The sequence below is a fragment of the Leptinotarsa decemlineata genome, unplaced genomic scaffold (genome assembly GCF_025532065.1).
Source record: "Leptinotarsa decemlineata unplaced genomic scaffold, Ldec_3_MD MMD2_tig00001719_RagTag_RagTag, whole genome shotgun sequence".
NCBI classification, from domain to species: Eukaryota; Metazoa; Arthropoda; class Insecta; order Coleoptera; family Chrysomelidae; genus Leptinotarsa; species Leptinotarsa decemlineata.
This window is the reverse complement of record NW_027412569.1, coordinates 6,375,819-6,402,135: the sequence shown is the minus strand read 5'-3', so window position 1 is coordinate 6,402,135 and position 26,317 is coordinate 6,375,819. Positions and strand designations below refer to the sequence as shown.

Sequence of the window (26,317 nt, the reverse complement as noted above, 5' to 3'; positions counted from 1 at the left end):
ATAAGTGTTATTTTTCAGCTAACCTTTTTAATTTCTTAACAGATTGTTTGGGAGATTTCAAATCAATTCATATCATGTCAGACAATGGAAGTCCGAACTGATGGAATGCATCATGAAACATTGTCAACCACCTTCAAACAAAAAAAGAGCCTAACTGGGAGAAAGAAATGTGTTTCAGATACAAAAATGAGTTTTGTTACGCAATTATAAAAGTTTTATTTTCACTCTTTTATTTTGCATTTTGAGGTGATAACTTCCTCGACCTAAATTTTCAAAAAACGTGACGTTCTATGACAAAATGGAAGTTATTTTTGGATTCAGCACAACCAAAAACATGCGCAAACTGCGCAAAAAACCAACTCACAGTATTTTTTGCATTTTTTTTTGCAATCCGTGCCATTCTAAAAACTGTAATCGTGTGAAAAAACTCATTGATTAAATTTCATTTCAGACTATTTTCCAACCTCCTTCTCTCAGTCAGCTCCATCCTTCGGTATTTATTCCGTTGATTTCGATAAGACTCCAAGGCCGACCTATATATATTTGTATCATCTACTCGAGAAAATTGCTTTTTGCACACGACCCCATAACCGTTTAATTCCGCTAAAAACTCGAGTTTATTCGTCCTCTCGAGCTGAAGAGGCGACTCTGAAGGAGAGTCCGGCGTCCTTCGCCGGCAAAAGTGCATTCTATTTTTAATCCGGGCCGAGAAGAGAGAAAAGTTTCAACTATACGACAGATAAATCGTCGCAAACTCAACAACTCAATCCCATTCAGTACGTCGGAACGACGTGTTTACACCGTCGTGTATACACTGGTCTGTTTGTTTGCTCCTTTTCCACCGTGAAATCCCGAGAAAAACGAACAACTTTGGCAAATATATCATTCGACGTGATTCGGCGAAGAGAGGGGTGTTTACGGTTTTAGTTTTTATTTACGAACCGTTCAATCATCTATATTTATGAGAGTACTAGCTATTACTCGCGACTTCAATAGCGTAAACTTCATTTTTTAAAGCGAAATGTTTTGATGTGTGCCTGTATGTGATTTATGAAGAAACTCTCTCACAAACTCTGTATATAGTCAACCAATATTCTGGCCAAATCAACTGAACAGTATTTTTAAATTACGTGAACTGTTTAAAAAATAAGCCCCAAATTTTTTAAATGGGATGTATAGGTTTGTGATATAGCATATGAATGGTCTCTTCATTCTCTGTTCGAAAATGTTATCGCTTTCAAGTTTATTGCAACAATTAAAATAAAATAAATTAAAATCATGTGGTTACTGAAAGTCGATAAAATACACTCAAAAACTAAAATATAATGCAAAATGATCTCAAATAAAGCTGTCTTTTAACATTATTCAACATATCGGGCGTGACCGACCTAATCGCAAGCGTCATTCGTTCTTTTGAGTCATCCAAATCTGAAAGTTTAGTTTTGTACATATTGATCTTGAATCAGGTGATCGCGCTGGCCATTCAATCGATCCCTGCCTCCCTATCCACCGATTGGGAAATGTTATATCAAGGTATTGCCGGACATTAACTTGGTGAGGTGGTGGTGATCCATCCTGCTGAAACCGTATCGATTCACTGGAAATTGAGGGGTTCCTGGATCATGATATGAATTTTCTAAACATTGAATGACTTCATTTTGAAGTACCTAGTGCCAAGTAAGAATCGCCATTCAAGTTGCCCTCAATGAAAAAGAGACCAATGATATGGTTTCCTACAATCCCTGCCCAAACATTAACCTTCTGAGGATATTGCGTGTGCAATATCCTCAAAAGCAATTTTGCCGATTAGCATGACCATTAAAAGACGAAGTACACTTATCAGAAAACATAACGTCTTCTAATTGAATGATACTGTTATCCAACATGTCCATCATTTGCTCACAAAAATAAATTCTATCAAAATCGTCTTCCATGAGCTCCTGAGTAAATATCATTTTTTAGGGATGCATTTCATTTTCTTTCAATATATTTACTATCGATGTATGGCTAACATTGAATATAGTGGATGACTGTCTACTCGATGTATGTGGGTTTTCTTCAAACTCAAGTATGACATCTAATTTGAGTTCATCACTCATTGCATTGGCAGCTGCTTTTTTATCCCCACATGACCAAGCTCGCGAAACTGCCTTTCTATTTTGATTATTGTTCCTTGAGATATAGGCGGTAAATTAGGAAATTTCTCACGAAATAGGCGAGCTACTTACTGTTGTGTTCGGGTTTCATCTCCGTAACCAATCATTTGTAAAACTGTTATTTTAAGCATTTTCGTTAATCTTACTATTTGTCAGACTTGAAGTCAACAAACTTAAAACTTGAAGTAAAATACTGAAAACTAATGTTGTAACATACAAAACAAGTTGACAAGGCGTTTTAAACTAACCTAAAAAGAAGGTAGGGGTAGCATTTTTCCGTTGAAGTTTGTCAAATTATTATTTAAATTTAACCTGTTTCGGGAGTTTTTTGAAATAGGTACCGTAACCGAAATAATAATTTTATTCCATTTGATTTTTACACACTGTAGTATGTTCACAATTTCAGCTGATTAGCATGTTCAGTTTGTTGGTGAGAAGCATAAAATTTTGGGAGTTCTTCCGATATTTTTGTAAGGTTCACACAAGAACGTAAATGGAATAACTGAGAAGCCTGAAGAAATTTTGACAGAAATTGAACAACAATGAAAAAGCGCTCCAAAATTATGGATTATTTTGTCGATCAATTGAAGCCTACATTGAAGTGTCCATATTCATCGGTAACCTTCGATCCGTTCTGCGATTTACCTCTCCACATAGCACAAATAACTAGATGTCTGAAACTTCACGGAGAACAGACGTGTTTTAAATGCATAGAAAGAAGAAAACGTACAAAGTATCCACCAATCAATAAGTTTTCTCGATTTGTGGTGTTACATTTGAAGGAATTTTTTCCAACAGAATGATTTAGAGACAAATTGAATATTGTCATCAACTTTCCACTGAAATATTGAAACATGAAGAATTATGCCATTATAATATCCATGCACTGTCGAATCACACAGGAACCTCTTACAGAGGACATTACAAGCACACTGTAGACATCCGCATGATTATAATGATTTCTCAAAGAAGATGGGTCATTGAAACGTTGGTTGAGGGACCACGACGAAACTGTTAATCTGAGACAGTTTCTGAGGAACTCAATCGCTTCAAAGGGCCATCCGACCCAAGAGAGAATACGACAAAATAACCTCAACTCAACATTGGTTCTCTGATCCAAATAATAGCGAAGAAGTTCAGTTAGTGAGAGATTTTAACCCATTTGAGCTATTTTGTCTAGCGAGTGACTAATTCTGTCGAAGGAAAATCTGTGTATATAACGTCAACTAGCCCTTTTCTGTCCATTACTTCTATCAAAAACTGCTTGATACTGCAGAGATTGGATACAGTGGATTTTTTTTGCTAGAAAGCCATGCTGGTTTGCAGAAATCAGGTGTTCGACTTGTGGCATTAACTGGTTATACACAGATATCTCAAAGGCCTTTGCGAAATTACACAGAATAGATATTCGTCTGTAGTTCCCAATATTCTCTGGGTTTCCAGATTCGAGAATTGGACAGCTCTTTGATTGTTTTCATCGTTCAGGAAAATGAGATTTACTTAGGATTGTTTAACAATGGACAAACAAAAACCTGAGCACAGTCCCTCACTAGGAAGCTGGGAATGATATGATATCCAGAAGTCATTCTATTGGGTGTTCCTCTGTGAAAAGAGTTATGAAAATATTTTCTCCTGTTATAGTATCGGAGTTGGACTCAACATTTGTGTCGTGGGAGAAAGCACTATTAAAGAACGCAGCAAAATCATTTACTATGTCTTGAGGGGCATCTAAGATGGTGTCTGTTTAAAAAAAATCTATTTAAAATATGTTTTTCCGTTAACCAGCAGTCGCACCCCTACAAAAGACAACCCTCAGAAGTCGAACTTTTATCGTGTGATTCCTAACACGAGTTGGACGAAAGCAAGTCGAAATCGATCGTTCAGTCTGGGGCTTGAACCAACGACCAACACGGCGGTAGATTTGAGTGAATGAACAAAGTACCCACGTCGAACCGACCGGCTACCGTCCATAAATAATCTATTGGGTGTTCCGGAAGATCCTTTTTTACTTTGAACGAAATTCTAGAAGCTTTTGGGGTAATTGCTTTTGTCTTGTTAACGATGTGCTGAGGTTTTATATGAATCAGTTTCTTGTCTTTGTTCATTTTAGAAATGATTTGATGGAAGATGGAATCTACGATTATCATCTTTATGTAAGTACCTGAGAAGTAAAATATACCTCGTTGAAATATTTGAGAAAGTTTCGAACAAAATCTTCAATATCGCATGATTCCTGGTTGACAAGCTCTGTTTCGTTTCTGTTTAGCTACACTGAATATTACATATGAAATGAGTAAAATCACAATGTCCAAAAATTACAATACATCACAGTTTTTTTGAAAGTCTGTTCGCTCTGAAATTGCATTCATAGACCATACCCATCATTCACAAAAAACAATTTGTTCTAATCGAATTAGTGACATCAATATTCTAAAATCAACAGTTCGTTTCGCATATGGAGAACGTTCTTTTTGATAGAATCATCAAAAAAAATCTTCGAATGTGAAGAAATTGCATCGCCGGTCAATGACACTATGCATATTCCCATTCCTACAGAATTGAAATACACTCTGTTGCACTCTGTGGTTAGTGGGCAGATCGATTTTCGATGAGGCCGGCCCATGACGGCCGACAGCTTAATTCGCGTTGAATTATAGATGGCCCGAGGACAACCAATCAATTCTGCATAACATTTCACTTTAATCTATATACCGCTGCGTCACCGCCATTTTACAGGGAGATTAGTGAGGTTAGGTTATGAATAATTCCATAAGGTTTGTTAAAACGATAGAAAAGGCAGACAATTTGGACTGGAAATATTGGTTTCAAGATATTAACGACGTTTATAGTCACATAGGCATGAATATCACACTCTTTTAAAGACACATATGTAGAAAAGGGAAAAAGTTGAGAAATTCAATTGAATTAAAAGAAAGTAGATATATGAATGAAATGGAAAAACGATTATGGAATGATCCAAATGAGTTTTGGAATTATATTGATAGAGTAAAAGAAGTAGAAATCTTGAAATTCATCGACCTTATGAAAAGAAGTAGAAATTAATAAAACAGCAAATGTACTTGAAAATTTTTTCTCATCTGTTCATGAACCAATCAAAGGAAAGTTTGATTTGAATCACGCACATGACATTGATAAAATCACAAACTTTGACAACAATAAGGCAGTTAAAAAGCTGAAACCTATGAAATCAGGTGGAATAGACGAAATTCTACCATATATTTTTAAAGCTTGCACCGATTGATTGAGTGAAACTACTATATATATTTAATCTCATAATATCACCTAAATTGTTTTCTTCGATATGAAAGACGGTAATGGTCAATCCAATACCTATGTCTGCATACCTGTATACCTAAGCGAATAAATATAGAAAATCATAGGTGCATTTTTATTATGTGTGAACCGCCTAAATTATTAGAACAGTTGATTTACGCTTAATTGTATCACCATGTTGAGAAATATGTTATTCTGCAACAACATGGTTTTGTAGCTGGTAAGTCTATAGTTACCAATTTATTTCTATTTACTAATCGTGCATATAACGATTTGGAATCAAAGTCACAATCAGATATAGTATTCACAGATTTTCAAAAGGCATTTGATAAATTGGATTATTTTCAATAAATTGAATAGTATTGGTTTGGCAGAAAATTTTCTCGAAATAATGAAAAATTACTCAAAAGATAGATCTTTCGTTGTTAAACATAGTGGTGATTGTTCTAAAAAGTTTTGTGCCAACTCGGTAGGACCTGTTTGTCAATGACTTGTCTTCGGTAACTCATTACTCAGATTGCTTGCTCTTTGTAGATTGTCAAAGAAATAAAAATTTCAGAGACTGCGTCATGTTAAAAAAAGACCCTCATAATGTTCATGTGTGGAGCTGTGAAAAATGTACCACAATCGTGCGTGAAAAACCTTAATGAATTTGGATATACAATTAATGGGAAACTATTGGGAGCTGCCAAAAAGATCAAGGATCCGATGATGTCTTGTCGTTTGCAAATCATATTCATGAAATAGTTGGGAGGTACCAAAAAGATCAAAGATCTGATGATGTATTGTTGTTTGCGAATCACATTCATAAAATAGGTTATTCTTCAAATCGTATGTTGGGATACATAAAAAGACAAACTGAAATATTTTGAAATGTAAAAACATTCAAGTGTCTTTACTATAGACTGGTTATACCTCAATTAGAATTTGCTCCACTAATATGGTCAGGAGAAAGTCGGACAAAACAAATTTCAGAGATACATGTATTTTGCAAATTATCACACTAGGGTAGATTATAATACAGTACGAAAAGCTAATTTGAGAAATGAAATTGAAATTTCAACTGTGGATAATTAGTTTATATGTTGGTTTTCCGTACCTCTTCGTAGAACTCGAACACTGTTTTTGTTCGATATACCTCGATTGATAACAGCTTCTAGGGCCTCTAGTGCGATCATGTTTCGACTAGCCAATAGGTAGGTAGGTCTAAAGTGAGTGGTCTATTTGATCCCCCACCGCAACCCACAAGGGTTTATTGTGGCTCACACCTATTCACACTCGGCCAAATAAACCCAGATTAGTTTGTATGGTGAGTGGTTTTTCAGGTCAGATGGTGTGAGTACGAGCCTTGAAGTGAGCCAATTCTGAAAGATTCTGCCATAAATATTCTTGTCATCCAGGTGTTCAGTGTTTGTTTGGCAAAGCCCAAAGCGATGCCAATGACAGGTTCTGGTCCAATGAAGCCGCTTGCAGCACCCTCCTTTGCAAGAGAATCAGCAGCTTAAATGCCTTCTAGGCCAGTATGGCCAGGAATCCATACCAGAGACAATCTGTTAAGTATTCCTATCGAAGAGAGTCGGTTTTGGCAGTTTGCTACCAATTTAGACGTTGCTAATTAGGAGCCAAGAGCTTTCAACGCCGCTTGACTGTCCGAGAAAATTTTTATTGACTTGTGAGTGAGGTTGGATTGATCCAATCTCTCCGCACACAATTCAATAGCGTTAATTTCCGCTTGAAATACAGTTGCATAAGTTCCTAGGCAGGTACATAGCTCTGTCCTGGGTCTGAACACACCTGCACCAGAACCGGAAGGTGTTTTTATCCAACAACTATCCGCTCATAGTATTTCCTTCTCCCGGAAGATGAAGTCCTCTCTTTTCAGGAATAGTACTTTATAAAGCAGTTCGTAGTTGACAGTTGGAGGCATAAAGTCAGAGGTCATTTCCAGAATGCTGTGACTTCCAATGTCAACCAACAATCTGTTGCACTCTGCATTGAATTGATTTGTGCAATTAGCAATGTGCACAAGTCTGTATGCAGTCCATCTAGCCTCTTTTCCCAGAAAGATTGCCTCTGACGGTGTGGTACTGATGGCACCACTGATAGCCAGACAAGCCTGTCTCTGTAAGCCAGAGAGCTTCGCTTGGGTCGTTTTCTGTAGAGCCTTCGGCCACCAAGCAATTGCACCATGAGTGATCATTGGTCTGACAATCAGACTATCCAATAACTTCAATGCAATTATCGATTTGGATTGGACTCTTTCACGAAGTGAATTTAAAAAAATTTTCTGGCAATATATCTTGGATATGAGAATAATGCTCTTTTACGTGCTGTTAGGTTTGTTTGGATATATATATATATATATATATATATATATATATATATATATATATATATATATATATATATATATATATATTGTTATGATAAGTTTTTTTATAAGATTATTGCAAAGTTAAAGATTTTCAAATTTTAATTAGTTAAAAGTTTACATTTATTTTAGTAGTTGAAAGTTTGTATTTATTTTGATAGTTCGATGTTAAAAGTTTTTCATATTATTATTAATTTGATGTTAAAAGTTCACATATTTTGTTAGTTCAGTGTTGAAAGTTTGTGAAAATCAAAGTTATTCTTAGATGTTTAATTTTATTATAAAGCCAGATACTTTACCTTTATTCAAATTCTTATCTGTATAATTTTGAGTAATGTTCATGCCCAGATCAGGCAAAGTTGTGACTTATCAGTATTAGAGTATTTCAGATCATTTCCAAACAGCACAACTAACCAGAAACCATCAATCATCGGGATAAATACACTGAAAACAGTAAAGACAATAATACAACATAATAACATACAATAAAACAGATTTACACTACAAATTAATAACAAAAATTCAATCAACACTGACATTAGGAATTTTATCTGAAAAATGATAAGAACACTCAGTACATGATTTGGATGCAACTAAAGAGTAGCCAATCAGATTGATAAATTGAAAAGGAGGTGTTAACTTCTGAAAAATGATGAATTTTGGATTCAAAATTAGAAAAATTGAAAACAAAATGTGATGAAATGTAATCAAAATTAATCATTATTAGTATTAGTGAAAATTGGGAAACAGAAATCGTAAATATAATATGTGTGAACAGTGAAAAGTGTCAAAATTGAAGAAATTTCAAAATTATTGTGAGGAAGAGCAGTAGGCAGAAAAATGTTGTCTGGTTGCCAGGGGTGAATCAATAAGGAGAGTGGAGGGAAGCTTTTGAACTGTCCAGACGCGAATTTTTTTGAAGAGCTGTTAGAAATTAAAAAAGGGAAAAGAAAGAGAAAAGGCCGTTTTGCATGTTCTTATCAATATAAATCCATCAATAGGAGCCAGAGTATAAATAATAATAACAAGAAAGGATACTTACTGGAGATTTTAGAGTGTCTGGAAGAATTCAAAATTCCAATCAAGGGAAAACCAATCCAGGGAAGCTGTACCAGTTTTGAGGTATTACAATATTATTTATAATTCCCAATCCATAAGAAGAATACATTTTTTTGAAAATCTTGAACAATTCATAACCTCCAAATCGAATCAAAAGTTTTCCAGTCACAACGAACTTCCAGTGTGAAAATCACAACTTCTGAACTTTTATTTATCAACGAACTTCATCATTTTATTTACATGAACTATTATTGGATTTAATATTAGGAAAATTTGAAAAATTCACTGACATTTAGCACAGATATTTTTAGAATCGTTTCCCACGCACGAACCACAGACATCTTAAGTTTTCAAGTAACTAATTTTATATATTTATAACAATTTGGCGCCCAAAACGTGAGGCACATTTGGAAAGGCAAAAATTAGATTGAATCTTATAGAAAAGCTTTAAAAAATTTAATAAAATGGATTTGAGAGATGGTAAGAAAACTGGAGGTGAACAAGGAGAAGGTAGTGGAGTGCAAGAAGATTTGAGTGGGGAAAACCAAATGAAAATGCTGATGCAATTCATGGTTAAGATGAATGAGAATATTGAAAGTGTGAAAGGAAATATGAGAGAAAGTATTGAAAGTGTAAAAGGAGATATGAAAGAGAACATAGAAAGTGTAAAGGGGGATTTGAAAGAAAATATAGAAAGTGTAAAGGGGGATTTGAAAGAAAATATAGAAAGTGTAAAGGGGGATTTGAAAGAAAATATAGAAAGTGTAAAGGGGGATTTGGAAGAAAATATAGAAAGTGTAAAGGGGGATATGAGAGAAAATATTGAGAGTGTGAAAGAAGAAATGAGAGAAAATATAGAGAGTGTGAGAGGAGATATGAGACAGAGCATAGAAAGTGTGAAGGAGGAAATGAAAGAAAGCATGAGAGAAAGCATGGAAGGTGTGAAAGCAAATATGGACAGATTAGAAGAAATGGTACAAACTAAATTAGAAAAAAATAAACAGGAGATGGCTCAATTATATAGAGATTTTGAAAATAAAATGCAGCATAAAAATGATGAATTTTATAGTAATACAAAACAGGACATAGTGGACATTAACAACTCAATATATAAAAACAGTGAAAATATTCAAAAAGTTAGGACTGAAATTAAAAACAACAATAAAGAAGTGTTAGGGAAAATTAAATATGTAAATGATAGATTAGAAATAAATACAAATAGCACAAATGAAATCATCAATGAGAAAGATGAGGAAAATAAAAATAAATTCATCACTTTAGAAAATAAAATTAGGGAAATAAAGGAAAATGGACTTAAAACCAAAGTAGAAACCACCTACATAGGACTGTGCCAAAATGTACAAAACAATAACAAATTTGAGGGCAATATTAAAAAGTTACATCCAATTGTATTTATTAAAATCTTAAAGAATAAAATTAATAACAAAATGAAGGGTGAGGAAATGAAAGACATAATTAGGCAACATCTGGCAAATCAACCATGCATATGGTTCAACAGCCAGGAAAACAATATTCAAACTTTTGAAGATTTTGAGAATTTATTTATTAGACAGTATTGGGGGGAAAATGCGCAATTGAAAATAAGAGATAACCTTCAATTTGGAAAATTTGACGAATGCAGGAGTCAAAATTATAATAATTATGCAATTCAATTATATGCAACAGCACAATATCTACAACCAAAAATGAGAGAAGATGAAATGGTAGGATATATTAGTAGGCATTTTAGGCAGGAAATATTTGAAATTATTAGCATGCATGAAATCAAAAACATGGACAGGTTATGTGATTATTTAATGAGATTAGAAAGGACATTATCCTATAGAAATAGAGGAAATGATCAAAACAGAACAACATTTTCAAATAACTATAATAATCAAAATAATCAGTCTCGCAATAATAGATATAATAACTATGAACAAAGGGAACAGAATAATAATTATTATAGAGAAAATGACAACAATAGATATCAACAAAATAATATGAATAGAACAAATTTTAATAATAATAATCATAACTACAACAGACAATTCAATAATAATCAAAGACAATACTACAATAATAATAATACACAATTTAATAACAGAAATTATAATAACTATCCACAAAGAAATAATAACAGTAATAATAACAGATATAATGAATACAATAATAATAACAATAACAGATACTATAACAACAATAATAACAGATATAATAACAATAATAATAGAAACAACAATAATAATACATACAGACATAGAACTAATAGTACAGACAGACAAAATTACAGAGATAATAGGGATTACGATGACGAAAGAAATGATGATATGTACAGACATAGGAGAAGTAGAAGCGTAGAAGAAATCAGACAGCTAAACAATATACAACAGACACACGCTACGAATGAGGTACAGAGTAATAATAATGTGGTATAAATTAAAAATTTATTAACAAAATTTATGGTAGAACTAGGTAAACCAACACAAGTAATCCTAGATAACGCAACATATTTCAATAACGACAGGATGAAGAAATTTGCACATAATTTGAATATTAAATTAAATTTTACCAGCATTAGACATCCTGCATCAAATCCGACTGAAAGATATGTACAGGAAATAATTAAATATTTGAGAATAGTTTCACAAGAAAATCACAGAACTTGGGATAATAAAATCAGTATAATTGAGAAATATTTTAATGAGGTACCAAATACTGTTACAGAAGAATGTCCAGAGTTGATTATGAATGGAAGAATGCCAGAGAGAGAATGGATTAGTGATGAGAAGGATATGAATGATATAATGGAGAAAGTGAATATTAAAATTAAAAGGAATGCAGAGAAATATATGATAAGAGAAAGTAAAAGGAGAGGTAAAAAAAGTTAAGTTTGAAAAGGGAGATTTAGTTATTGTTAAGGCTATGAGAATGCCAGATAATAAAAATGATAAATGTGCCAAACTGATGTTACCATTTGAAGGACCTTATGAAGTTGCGACAGAGAATCCCACGAACAGCTATAAATTAATACACCCAATAAATAAAACTGTGAGAGGTATTTTTAATATTGAGAGTATTTATAAATATGAAACATAAAATAAAATAGAAAAAGAAATCTCGATTATGACAAGAAAGTGAATTCATGAAAATATTTAAAGGAAATTTTATGTTTGAATTTTAAGAAAACGTTCCAAAATTTCAAACATAAATTTGGGGGAATTTTGTTATGATAAGTTTTTTTATAAGATTATTGCAAAGTTAAAGATTTTCAAATTTTAATTAGTTAAAAGTTTACATTTATTTTAGTAGTTGAAAGTTTGTATTTATTTTGATAGTTCGATGTTAAAAGTTTTTCATATTATTATTAATTTGATGTTAAAAGTTCACATATTTTGTTAGTTCAGTGTTGAAAGTTTGTGAAAATCAAAGTTATTCTTAGATGTTTAATTTTATTAGAAAGCCAGATACTTTACCTTTATTCAAATTCTTATCTGTATAATTTTGAGTAATGTTCATGCCCAGATCAGGCAAAGTTGTGACTTATCAGTATTAGAGTATTTCAGATCATTTCCAAACAGCACAACTAACCAGAAACCATCAATCATCGGGATAAATACACTGAAAACAGTAAAGACAATAATACAACATAATAACATACAATAAAACAGATTTACACTACAAATTAATAACAAAAATTCAATTAACACTGACATTAGGAATTTTATCTGAAAAATGATAAGAACACTCAGTACATGATTTGGATGCAACTAAAGAGTAGCCAATCAGATTGATAAATTGAAAAGGAGGTGTTAACTTCTGAAAAATGATGAATTTTGGATTCAAAATTAGAAAAATTGAAAACAAAATGTGATGAAATGTAATCAAAATTAATCATTATTAGTATTAGTGAAAATTGGGAAACAGAAATCGTAAATATAATATGTGTGAACAGTGAAAAGTGTCAAAATTGAAGAAATTTCAAAATTATTGTGAGGAAGAGCAGTAGGCAGAAAAATTTTGTCTGGTTGCCAGGGGTGAATCAATAAGGAGAGTGGAGGGAAGCTTTTGAACTGTCCAGACGCGAATTTTTTTGAAGAGCTGTTAGAAATTAAAAAAGGGAAAAGAAAGAGAAAAGGCCGTTTTGCATGTTCTTATCAATACAAATCCATCAATAGGAGCCAGAGTATAAATAATAATAACAAGAAAGGATACTTACTGGAGATTTTAGAGTGTCTGGAAGAATTCAAAATTCCAATCAAGGGAAAACCAATCCAGGGAAGCTGTACCAGTTTTGAGGTATTACAATATTATTTATAATTCCCAATCCATAAGAAGAATACATTTTTTTGAAAATCTTGAACAATTCATAACCTCCAAATCGAATCAAAAGTTTTCCAGTCACAACGAACTTCCAGTGTGAAAATCACAACTTCTGAACTTTTATTTATCAACGAACTTCATCATTTCATTTACATGAACTATTATTGGATTTAATATTAGGAAAATTTGAAAAATTCACTGACATTTAGCACAGATATTTTTAGAATCGTTTCCCACGCACGAACCACAGACATCTTAAGTTTTCAAGTAACTAATTTTATATATTTATAACAATATATATATATATATATATATATATATATATATATATATATATATATATATATATATATATGATACCTACTGTGTTTAAGAATTCTACTATTTTGGACGTTTTCGAAAATATCCATAATGAGACATGTGGCGGGACAAAACAAACCTGTTTGGAGTCTATACTCATAAATGCGGATGTCACTCACTTAACATTAATTTATGTTTGTTCCTCCGTATTGGTGAGTCCACGGAATCTCTTGTCCGTTGAAGATAACTTTTTATTCCGGGTAACTATCCTCCGGGTGAACAGTATCGCCTGACTCCTGTCAGGGTTTATACTGATCTTCCACAGGTCGGCCCATTCCTCTAATCTATCTGCCTGTTGCTGCAAGTATCTGGTGACGTGTGCTTGGCTTGTTGATCTCGCCAGCAGAGCTGTGTCGTCCGCGTAGAGCGCCCACTTGTTGAATTTGTTCTCCGACTTGGGTACGTCTGCTGTGTATAGCGAAAGCACTGCACCTTGTGGGACCCCTGCTTCCAGTAATCGCTTCGTTGAGAGTTCTTGTCCTACTCTCAGCGGCATCGCCTGTTAACTAGAAAAGACTCGATTAATCTTATAATTGATTTCGTTTAGTCAAAGTTGATCATTTTGGTCAGAAGTCCATCATGCCAGACTCTGCCAAACGCCTTGGAGACGTCTAAGAAAATCGCTCCGGTGTTGTCTCCTTTGTCGAGGTTGAAGCCTTTCGTGCCATAGCCTACTACTCTTAGGACTTGCAACTCTGCCGAGTGTTAACTGTTCATGTGATGGGATTCCTAGTTCGTTGGTTTGGTCCCCTAATCTTTTCAGGATGACACTTTCTACCACTTTGCTTAAGGAAGGAGTTTAGCTGATTGGCCTGTGGTTGCCGTAGAATAACGTCGAAATTTCGCCGAAGTTCCGTTGAAATCGGTAGCATTATTTTCGCTGCTTCTAGAGTGGCGGGAAATCATCGTACATTCGCGCTCTTAGCTACGTCACGTTTGGTTTATGGTTACCAGTGGTGGCCGGTGTTATTTTCTTTCGGGCATGATTTACTACAATATTTATGAAGGCTAAAACTTTGTATGTATGTTCGTTCTATATTGTAATTCCATAAACTGCACCTTACGATTTGATCTCCACAAACTTTTTCTATATTTTAGGTGTGCCATGAGAAAGGATTTTCAAATATTTCAACTGAAGGGCCAGCTGTCCATAAAACAAAATTATCTTTCTATGCCGTTCAATTAACGGTGGGTGAATTTATATTTATTATCAGTATTGCATTCGTGCGGAGACGAAACGAATCACTAGTTGAATACAAATGCGTTGTATTTGGGCTCTGTTTTTCAAATGATAACATTTCTCTTCATTTCTCTCTCTGTTTCTATCATCTTTAATTTTATCTATATTCGAATTATTAGAAATCATATTTTTTTTATTTCCACCTACATAATTAACCAAATCTACTTCATGGTTGAAATTTTATCAGATATCTGATACCAGATGAGTTGAATAAATGAATAATTCACCCGGTATGTATGATGTCATTCGATACATAAATTCTGTAATGAATAATGATAACAATAAAATTTTCTACAGAAATCAATCAACATTGATTACACAAGTTACATGGAAATATTCCCTTTCATGCAGCTTTCGTGACGTTTTCCAGGAATAATCGACAATTTCACATGCAATTTGAATCATTGCTATTGTTGAAATATGTTAATTTTTCTAGTCGCTCTGTGACTGTGATGCACTGACATAGTTTCGTGTTTTGAATCAAGAGGGAGCTTAAACAATAAATAGGTATACTTGTGATATACTGTTTGGAACCTTTGGTGTAGTAATGAATATTACTGGAGTTTTTTCCCCAACACCAAATCGTTATTTTTACACCTCGACACGTGTTTCGATCACCAAGTGATCATCTTCAAGAGGAAGATAAAAATAAATAGGTATTATAATTTCAGCAAATGAGAAATATTACCATTTGGAGTAGAAAATAAATAGGATGAAGTATTTTTTTATAATTCAAATTTCAAATAGAATTAGTTGTTTTGAAAGTATTTTTTCTTTCGTGAAATTCAATGTTCATACAGAAATAGCTGTTTCGAGAGGGTTTTTTTCCAGTTTGTGTCTGAAAGTTACTTCTTTGCATGATCTACACATCTTTATAAAGATTTCATTTCGAAATGGATTGGTTTCCTCCTTTCTTTGCAATATTCCCATATTTCTTTATATGAAGCAGAGATGTTGCGGATGCCGATTATTACACATCCGCGGATATGAAAGCGGGTGAGGATTTTTGAACGCTCACATCCGCGAATGCGAATGCGGATATAAATATAGTTTTTGTACAACTGTCATTGAAAGTGACATTTTCAATGGTTGTCAAGAGTATTAAAAGATGATGTTCACTAAGTAGCGTGTTAAAAATATTTCAACACGATTTTTTTCGACCGAATAGCAATGAACAAAACATAGTCATTCAATTCTCATGAAAGTTTTATTATGAACAATAGATATAAATACAATTGAATTCTGTTACGAATGTATTATATGTATTAATTACATTAGTATTATTTATGAACAATAATATGAAAATTACAATTAGAACAACCGCTGACATGAATACTTTGCGATGTCGAAGAGCCTTGTAATATATTTAAACAAGTTGAGTTGACAATTTCTTGGGCATTAACACTTAACCCTTGAAGTGAAGAGGATGATACATGGTAACGCTGGAGTTAGCTTTCGGAAGTATTTTTTCATCAATAGCCTTTTTAAATGGAATGAATTGATCGATGTAACCCTCAGCTACTGTTGTAGACTTCCATCCTCCGTGCTTCTTAATATCCGTTATATTTACGCTATTGAATTGTGTGCGGAGAGATCGGAAAAATCCAACCTCACACACAAGTCAATAAAAATATTCTCGGACAGTCAAGCGGCGTTGGAAGCTCTTGGCTCCTACCAAGGAACATCTAAATTGGTAACAAATTGCCAAAAACGACTCTCCACGATAAGAAGACTTAAACCCGGGGCCGCACTGCAGGATGCTAGATGGTCGCTTGGAGGGTGGATGGTGGAGGGGCAATGCATCCTGGACGCAGTGAAATTAAGCCAGTATCTAACTGACAGCGGAAAAGTAACAATCATGCCTCTCTTTAATAAATAAACAAAATCATTGAAACTGAACACTAGAACATAAACGTTAAAGAAAAGAGTTACATATTATGAAAAAAAGGATTTTGCTGTTGGGTTGTAGATGTTACACCATACAAATCTAATAATTGTTGTTCCAAATTGAGGGGCTATCTTAGACAAATATCTTTTTTCATATCAATTCAAGATGACGTCTTGAATTTTCCCACGGACTCAGACTATGGCCTGGGCTCAATTCCCGCATATATGTGAGTAAACTCTTGAAGAAACACAAATCCGGATCTTCTTCGGAGCTGATTTCTTATTCCAGAAGTGCAAATTTGTCCTTAATGGGTCTGCTGGGTCCCAAATTGCCCTTCTTTTGAACACAGAACTCATTACGCTTTCCTCCATAGCTAGGCTATCCGGCTGGAATATCAAACACGACTGATTAGGTGATTTCTGGAGGTTAGATGGTAGTGGGGGGCCACTGCGGCTACCGTCGTTATGTTACTCACGTGTATAAATAGCAGGATGTTCGTCAGGCAGCTATCTAGCATACACCATTCTACCAACCTTCCTGCAGTGCGGTCCCAGCTTGTCTCTGGTCTGGATTCCTGGCCATACTTGCCTGAAAGGCAATGAAGCTGCTAACTCTCTTGCAAAGGAGGATACTACCAGCAGCTTCGTCGGACCAGAACCTACCATTGGCATCGCTTCAAGCTTTGCCAAACAAATATTGAACACCTGGATGGCAAGAAGATTCATGGACTTCTAGCAGAATCATTCAGGATTTGCTTCCTCCAAGGCGTTTTTTCACCCTTCGAAAAACTTGATACCAAACAGTTATTGGACTACAGTACCTAGGGATGAACTACGATGTCTAACAGGCCTTCTTACAGGTCTTAATGTCATTTGGATTATCATATACAGAGACTTGGACTGTCGGAAGATAGTGTTTGTTGTCTCTATTTGGAAAATAACAGCAGAGCACATACCGAATCAGGTTCCAGAGTTCAGCAGAGCCGTATTCTTACCATCGGACCTAAAAGACCACTCACTATACACACTAATCGGTTTCGTTAAGAAGCTGGGTTTATTTGGTAGAGCATGAATAGGTGTGAGCCACAATAAACCCTTGCGGGTTGCGGTGGAGGGTCAAATGGACCCACTCACTTTGAATCTAACCTAATCTAACCTAACCTTGTGACCTTTGTGTCGGTGGTGACATTGTTAATCTATCAATAACGGGAACCCCGCTGGAAAATTGAAAATATAATGATAAACTTCACCTATAATAAAACTTAGTGGCATTAACCTGGTGAATTTAATCGATTAAGCTGAGCTAAGACTAATATAATGTTTTCCCAATAAAATTATTGGCACACAGTGATCACTATTTCACAATACCACACAAAATATCTATCTATACAATAAGTCATCCATCTACATCGCAAACAAACACGTAATGATTTATTTACAAAAATCAAATGATGTAACACAACAAACGTGTCAGATCCTGTCGCACCCTGTATTATATCCGCATGAACATCCGTATTGATTATTGCGGATGCGGATACGAATATCGAAAAATCTATGCAAAAGCTCCGCGGATACCAATATTCGCAAAATTCCTAGTATGAAGATGTAGAAGTAGAAAGCCAACACCTTTTTTTCTCACGCTCATGTACTTTTTGTAGCACTGCAACAGTTTCAAAAATATATTGTGCACCAATGGTAAACGATTTGATTTTTTGAGTATTTTGTTGAGCGATATTTCCAGCAAATATCAGCCATATTACAATGAAAGTTGAAGCGGTAGTATCGTAGCTGACAGAAAGAATGAACTCCTTGCCTAGTAATGGATCATAAATAATGATCTTCCAATCGGTAGATATATTGTCTAAGGTAAACTAATTGATACATAATGTAATCCAGTAGAAGACATATAGCATCCAGCTGTTGCAGATTCCAACGAAATTATCTGAAGCTAACAAAAAAATCGATAAATTCGAAAGGATCATTACAATAAGATAGCACTTCGAAAATCTAAGGCAGAATAGACTCAATTCGAACAAAATACACACATAATGTGAATACTAATCTCAAAATGTATGAAGCAGCAGTTTATATCTCTAAAATGTTGGAAACAGTAATATTTGGTTACATAGAATAGCATTTCAATATTGTGTCATACAAACATTTTTTATAAAATCTATATTTTGTTTGGAATTTCTTAATTGTCGCTGAAAAATATTCATTCGGCGTTCTATTCAAAGTCTCAATGCACTGATCAAAGTGTCGAGATAAAACCTTTGAAAAATTCACTCGAATCTATTTAAAATTCACTGTGAAGGACCAGAAGCCAAAAGATAAAATGACGTGAAACGTGTCCTATCCGGAAATTGCAAAAATGCAGATCGGTGCAAGTAGGTGCAGCTGAAAGTTTTTTTATATCCCTTCAACATCGACCGGAGACAAAAAACGATATCATAAGTTATAATTGTAATTGATCTGGAACTATAGGGGGTGATTTAGGTTACAGATCAATCTAAAATGTCATTGGAAACACAAAATTAGCGAGTTCCTCTCATGTTTTGGTAGTGAAATGAGATAGTGAACCATATTTTTGTGACCTTGTCAGATCGTTTAGAAATCAAGCATTTCTTTTGATAGGTATCAATTTTATTGCTGAAGCATGAAACTTCAAAAAAATTATGAATAATTGAATGAGTGGAATAGTCAATATGAGCAAATAGTAAAACGTGAAATTATCCAGATTCAATATGAAAACATTCAAAGGATTCTAGTCATATTAAAAATCATTTAATCTTGTATTTTTGATTCAATTCATCGAATACTTTTCCGATTGATTTCTGAATTTGAGAGCAGGTCAAGATTTCCTTATTTCTTCAGGAATTATATTATTTATTATGATTCCATCATAATAAATCGATTTCGGTCCAAAATTAGATTTGAAATTACTAATTGCTGATAATTTTGTTCGCCTAGTGTTATGATTATGGATCTCATTGATTTATATGAAATGTATGTTTCAACATTTCGATTAATTTGTTATTCTATAAATGGAACAACAAATTTTCCGTCCATATAGTGTGTTCAAATCAAATAAACTTTTTAGTTTATACAAATTCACTGTAGGTTCTGAATAATCTACACAAGCATTTAATAGTTTTATTTTGTAAAAATTTCAAAGGTGGATTTATTGGCTCATCCCTGAATGGAAATAAGATTATGCAGTTGTGAGTATACAGGGTGTAACATACGTACGTTAAAATATTCAAGTGACGTATTCCTGAGACAATTTTAAGAAAAAGTAGGTACCCGGAGTTTTTTTGACGTGGGAAATCATAATTTCGTATTAATTTTTATGTAACATCATGAGGGCGCTGCGTACGCTGTCATTATTTATTTCAAATTGCCCTAACTTTTTTGTCAGTGAACTTTTGATACATTTCATGAAAAAAACCTAATTTCCACACCGTTTTCAAGTAAAAAAGGTACACCTCCTCAACAATACTGGAGGTGATCGTTTTCGAGATATTTACAATTTTCTATATCGAACATTACAAAAACTAAGTATGTGGTGGATCTTGTCAAAATAAACAACTTTTTCCTTTAAAATGTTCAACGAAGAATGATTCGTTTTCGACATACAGATTGTTGAAATTTTTCAAAACATGGTAGGTTTTTGTCATGAGTTTTTTGCAATTTTAGTTATTTTCATCAAACATATTGTAGGAAAAAGTTGTTTATTTTTGTAATGTTCTCAGCAACTTCACTTAGCGCCCTAGGAGCTAAGTAATATGCATCGATATAGGAAATTGTAAATAGCTCGAAAACGATCACCTCCAGCGTTGTTGAGTAGGTGTACCTTTTTTACTTGGAAAAGGTGTGGAAATTAGGTTTTTTCATGAAAAGTAGCAAAAGTTTACTGTCAAAAAAGTTAGGGCAATTTGAAATAAATAATGACAGCGTACGAGGCGCCCTCTAGATGTTACATGAATATTAATACAAAATTATGATTTTCCACGTCGAAAAGCCCGGGTACCGAATTTCGTGCAAATAAGTTATTTTTTGCTAAAGTTATTTTCAAAAAGCGAACAAAAAAATTCTATTTCAACACCTCGTATCTCCGAAACGAGGCATTATTGGACACAAGTTCCTATAGACTTTTTTTCTTAAAATTGTCTCAGGAATAGGTCACTTGGATATTTTAAAGTACTTATGTTACACCCTGTATAAGCCTGCAATGAATATTTCTCAAAAATTCTGAAGAAATACAGTTCCTGATTTTGAACAGAATCCCAATGAGTAATAATAGTAATTATTTCAATCATATTATGCGCAAGTTCCGGTGAAAATACCAACCCCTGCCTCTTCTGTGAAACCTGTGACTTTGCAGGTACGTGTGGCAGATACCCGATGGAAAAACAACAACTAACCCAACTAATGCCGCGCATAGAGCTGAAGTAAAACCACAAGGCAACTGCTTCCATTTGGAAGATTCGTGACAAGTTACTTACTATATATGAAAAGCTGAAATTAATTTCATTCAGTCAGGACGACAACCAATATACCGGTTTCGAAGTACTTGCTCCTCGTCAGTACCGGGAAGGTCACTTCAGATGGAATGAATCGTCTGAGTATCCCGAACAAACGAAATTCATTCCAACTAGTCATGACCTCTATCTGCAGTCCACTGCGCCACCTGCAGACAAACTCCAGAAGCTACTCCAAAAACACACACTCCGGGGTGGGAGTCAAAATATAATAATAAACATATTCTGGAGGAGTGCATATGGTATACCCAAGTCCTGGGAAAAAAACCCAAACCCTCGCCTCTCCTGCGAGACCTACAATTTTGTAAGTACGTTTGGTACGTTTCCTTTGGAGGATTCCTCCTGAAAAAGACCTAATGAAGAGCTAATGACAGAAAATAGAGTTCCAATTTTTTTCTCTTCTACTGCAATACGAGCTCCAAAATAATTGTTTATATTTACTTTCAATTACCACATTCACGAAATAGTATCATCAGCATGCTGTTCCAGTTTAATTATTGTTGAATGATTCCCCATCGAATTCTGATAATTATCAGTTTCGTCGAACTGAAGTTATCATCCTCTGAAGGTTTCTATTTGTCACTCACTTGACCTATTCTTATGAATAATTAACCAAGAAACCATGTTAGCTATCAATGTCTTCGTATGTATCAGGTATGCAGTTCGAAGAGTACTAACTGATTTATGCGAACTGAATGACTAGACGAAGGTTTGTGATGTAACGATGAATAGAGTAATCTGAATACTACTCCATTTTGAGCAAATGATCTACTTTGAAATGAGTATGTCAAACCAGTTGAGATGTTTATTCGAAATAAATGCATGAAAAAATACAAATTTGAAGGAGCATAAATGCTCTCTTCTCCTAATAATTTCTTCAGCTTTCTGAAAAAGTTATTTATGGAACAAGACATTTTTTTACGAGTATAGAAAATTCTAGGAAGAGCCACAACGAGTCCTGGAACTCTAAGAGCCAAAAAAATGTTTCTAGACGTGTTGTGTACACTATTCATTTGACAACCTTGTGGAATAACATTTCTTTATTTCATTGCTTTGTAGAATGAAATTTCGAACATTTTAATTCTCATTTATATTGAACTAGTTGTTTCCCGCGGCTTCACCCGCGTAGAATTTGGTAGTTGTAGTACTAATTAGTACTATGTTACTGTATCGCTGCTGTTCCAATGTTTTGACAGAATCAGAATCAACGAACTTAAGCGTGCGCAGCGTTATAAAACAGTGCTTTCAAAAAATTGTTCTACAGCGCCATCTAGTGGCAAGTTACAGAAAAATTGATAGCCTAAAAACCTTCTCTATAAAAAATTACTTATACATGTCAAGTTTCATCACGATCGATTGAGCTCAGAATTTTCTCTGTTTTGTTTTGTTGAAATCAAGTCAGAGGTCACTTGAAGTTGGTTAAGAATGGATGAAATCTCGACTTTTCAAGGAACTAGGTATGAAGATGGTTTTCAAAAAAAGTCATACATTACAGAGCCTTTTAGGAAACTCAAAAGACAAAGTCGAGAATTCGAAAAAGTCTGGAATTTATGAAATTAAGGACTGCGATGCAAAATATTATGGACAGACAAAAAGATCTATCGAAATAAGATATAAGGAACACTTAGCACACCTAAAATATGAAAGACTAGAAGAATATTTATTTTTGTTTATAGAATATATATTTTGCAACAAAACAAATCCATTGACTTTAGTTCATTAAGATTAGTTAGGCAAGTTAACAACAACAGGCATTTTGATGCCTATGAGAGTGTAGAAATAAATAAACAGAAGTAATAATATTATGAATAACGATGGTGGATCAATACCTAATAGTATACTATATAGCTTGTTGAAATAATATTTCAATTATTAGCGTTATCTGACTGTTACATAAGGACACATTATAAAATTAATTTAACGTTACGTTTTATTTTTGATTATCGTGTAATTTTTATTGTGAGGTGAGTTTTTCTTTTTATATGTAATAAATGTAAATCAATGACAATATTTATTTTAGCCATGTGGTCTTACGAAAGAGAACAGACTCGACTGCAGGAAATGCTAGAACTTGTCAACGACGAAGAGGGACAATGAATAGCGTACGACGAACATTCAGATATAGATCAGTCCGATGTCGCGGAGGTGGATCATGTTGAAGAACAACACGACAATAGTGACTCTGAACAAGATATTTCTGACGATGAAGAAATGGTAGAAGAAAGTCACAGCAATACGTTGTCATTTTTCGGAAAGGATAAAATCACACGTTGGAGAAAATTGGCTTCACAACCTATTACAACTAAAACGAGGCAAATGAATATCATCAAACGTTTGCCGGGTTCCTCATTAGCAACGAGAAACCGCTTAGAACCACTGGAAATCACATTAAAATTCGTGCATTTTTTGGAGTTATCTACTTGGCTGGTATTTATCATGCAAACCGTTTAAATACCGAAGAATTATGGAGGGGTGATGGATCTAGTGTAGAGATTTTTCGCCTCACGATGAGTTTACAAAGATTTAGATTCCTAATTCGTTGTCTAACATTTGACAGCAGAGAGACTCGAGTGGTACGAAAGGAAATAGATAAATTGGTTCCCATACGCAATGTTCTTGACCGTTTTGTTGCTAGTGGTCAGAACGGCTTCCACCACTCAGAATATGTAACCGTGGATGAGATGCTTGCAGGATTTCGAGGAAAGTGCAGTTTTCGCCAATACATCCCTTCGAAGCCGAATAAATACGGGTTGAAAATCCTAGCATTGTGTGATGCCAAAATGTTGTACACGAGCAATATAAAAATTTACGTCGAAACACAACCAGAAGGTCCGTACAGATGTAGTTTTACGACTCTGTCAACACATTTTTGGTTCTAATCGCAATGTTACGATGGACAATTGGTTCACCTCTGTACCTCTTGTGAAAAAGCTACTTGACCACAAACTCACAGTTATTGGAATTATCCGGAAAAACAAGAGAGATTTACCAATAGAGTTTTCTAAACCAGCTGCTCGACCGGAACATACAAGCATGTTTAGGTTTTCGAAAGAATGCACTCTTGTATCATATATTCCCAAAAAAAAGAAAAATGTGCTGTTGCTTTCTAGTATGCATGACAGAGATGAAATAGATACAGAAACAGATGCGAACAAACCAGTCATGATCGTAGACTACAATAAAACTAAAGGTGTAGATACAGTGGATAAACTAACTGCAAACTACAACTGTTTCAGAAACTCGCGCAGATGGCCCATGGTACTTTTCTACAATTTCCTGAATATAGCTGGCATCAATTCACAAGTGATCTATGCTTCAAATAATCCTGATAAAAAAATTTTGATAAGGTGTTTTCTGAAACAATTGGCCAATGATATAGCCAAGCCTCATTTGCAAGTGCGTGCTACTATGAGCAATATTCCTCGAAGCCTGAGGTTGAGACTACAAGAACTTTCTGGGTCGAATATCGAACCTGATGTTCCACAGAATGCCTCAGTAGGGCGATGTGTCTACTGTACTTCGAAAAAAAATCACAAAACTCGATTTCAATGTCATAATTGTAATAAATACATGTGTTTAGAGCATATTATTGGCGTTTGTCAGGAGTGCCGTGAAAATGCTCTTTTAGAAGTTTGATCATATTTGTTTACCATTTTTTTTATTCAAATAGATTTATGTTTTAGTTTTTTGCCCTATTTGTATTACTTCCAGAATTAGTTTTTTGTATACCAATGAATAGATTGCAGTATTGAAGAAAAAAACACCTTTTTTAAAATCCTGTGATATATTTGGAGAAATTATCAAAATATACTTCTTTTTTATTGTTAATTTATTATGATGTTAAAACTTCCCTCCCTATATCTATTTCCCAAAAAAACTATCCGGAATTTGGTTGGGGGGTTAATTACCTTGTGCGGTCTGTGAGACCTACGCGACTACTCATGTTCGAAAATTTGGCGCGACTATCGGGAGGTTGAGACTATATTGACTATATATTTAAAACTTTTTGAATCATTATATCTCAAAAACGGTGGCTTGTCGAAAAAAAGTATTGATGTATTTTATCATCTAACATTTTTGTCTGGAGTATGTTTATGATAAAACTTACCGTTTTGCTGAAAATCGCGAAAAACTAATTTTTTTACATTTGACCCCGAATAAATTTTTTTACAGACAGGGGAAAGATAGGGAACTTTCAAATTTTATTTTTGATCACATTTCAAACAATCTCATTGATTTTCAGCTTGGTGAGAATTTGGGTAGCTTTACTCTTATTTTTTGTCTAATTTGACCGGACTATCAAAATATTTGGGTCTTTGTTCCTTCTGCTACAGATTTTTCTGAAAGTTTTCCCTATATCTGAAAAGTTATCTCTAGATATTGACACTCCGAATTATGAGTTTTTTTAAAGCAAACTGAGAATTAATGAACATCGATGTCTTGAAATTATCAAGTATCAAAATTTCCTTGGTAATCCAACGATAGTCAAAGCAGATCCCCCTTCCCCTTCCCCACGTCAGAGACGTTCTCCTGCTGTAAATTGCAAATGTCGCAATTGAGTTTTTTTCTGTTTGTTTTCCAGGGACCTGAAGATGGAGAACGTGATGTTGAACCCGTCTCGGCAGCAGATAAAAATCGTCGATTTCGGGCTGAGCAACGTGTGGAGTGCCTCTAGTCCGCTCCGGACCCACTGCGGCTCCCCCGAGTACGCGGCTCCAGAGCTCTTCGTTACCGGAAAGCAGTACGGCGCTGAAGTGGACCTCTGGAGCCTGTCAGTGAATCAATCGAATCGGTGATCTCGCGAAGTGAGGTCGGGGATTACAGGGGCGGCGCTCTAAAGGAGATTCTTCAATCAAAAATCTCTACATCAAAAAAATCGAGCTCGATCCAACGGCATTTTCTAGCTGAAATGATGTATAATTCGGAAAAACTATGGAATACTTAAGTATTTGATTTTTCGACCTTGAATTCCGAGCTAAACCATCCGTTATTAAATTTCTCCCATAAATTGCGAAAATTTGTTGAGATGCGATTTTTTTTAAATGCTATATTTTCAAAAGTAAAAGAAATGGCAGAACAAGATTGG

At 34.4% G+C, this 26,317-nt stretch overlaps 1 protein-coding gene across 1 annotated transcript in view; it reads left to right on the top strand.

Annotated features, from left to right (window-relative positions):
• Positions 1–26,317, top strand: part of LOC141479876 (MAP/microtubule affinity-regulating kinase 4) — a 264,246-nt gene that overhangs the window by 227,158 nt on the left and 10,771 nt on the right. Inside the window, exon 4 of the mRNA XM_074176392.1 lies at positions 25,814–26,002. Coding sequence (XP_074032493.1) covers positions 25,814–26,002 — 189 coding nt within the window. The remainder of the gene's footprint in view (positions 1–25,813; positions 26,003–26,317) is intronic.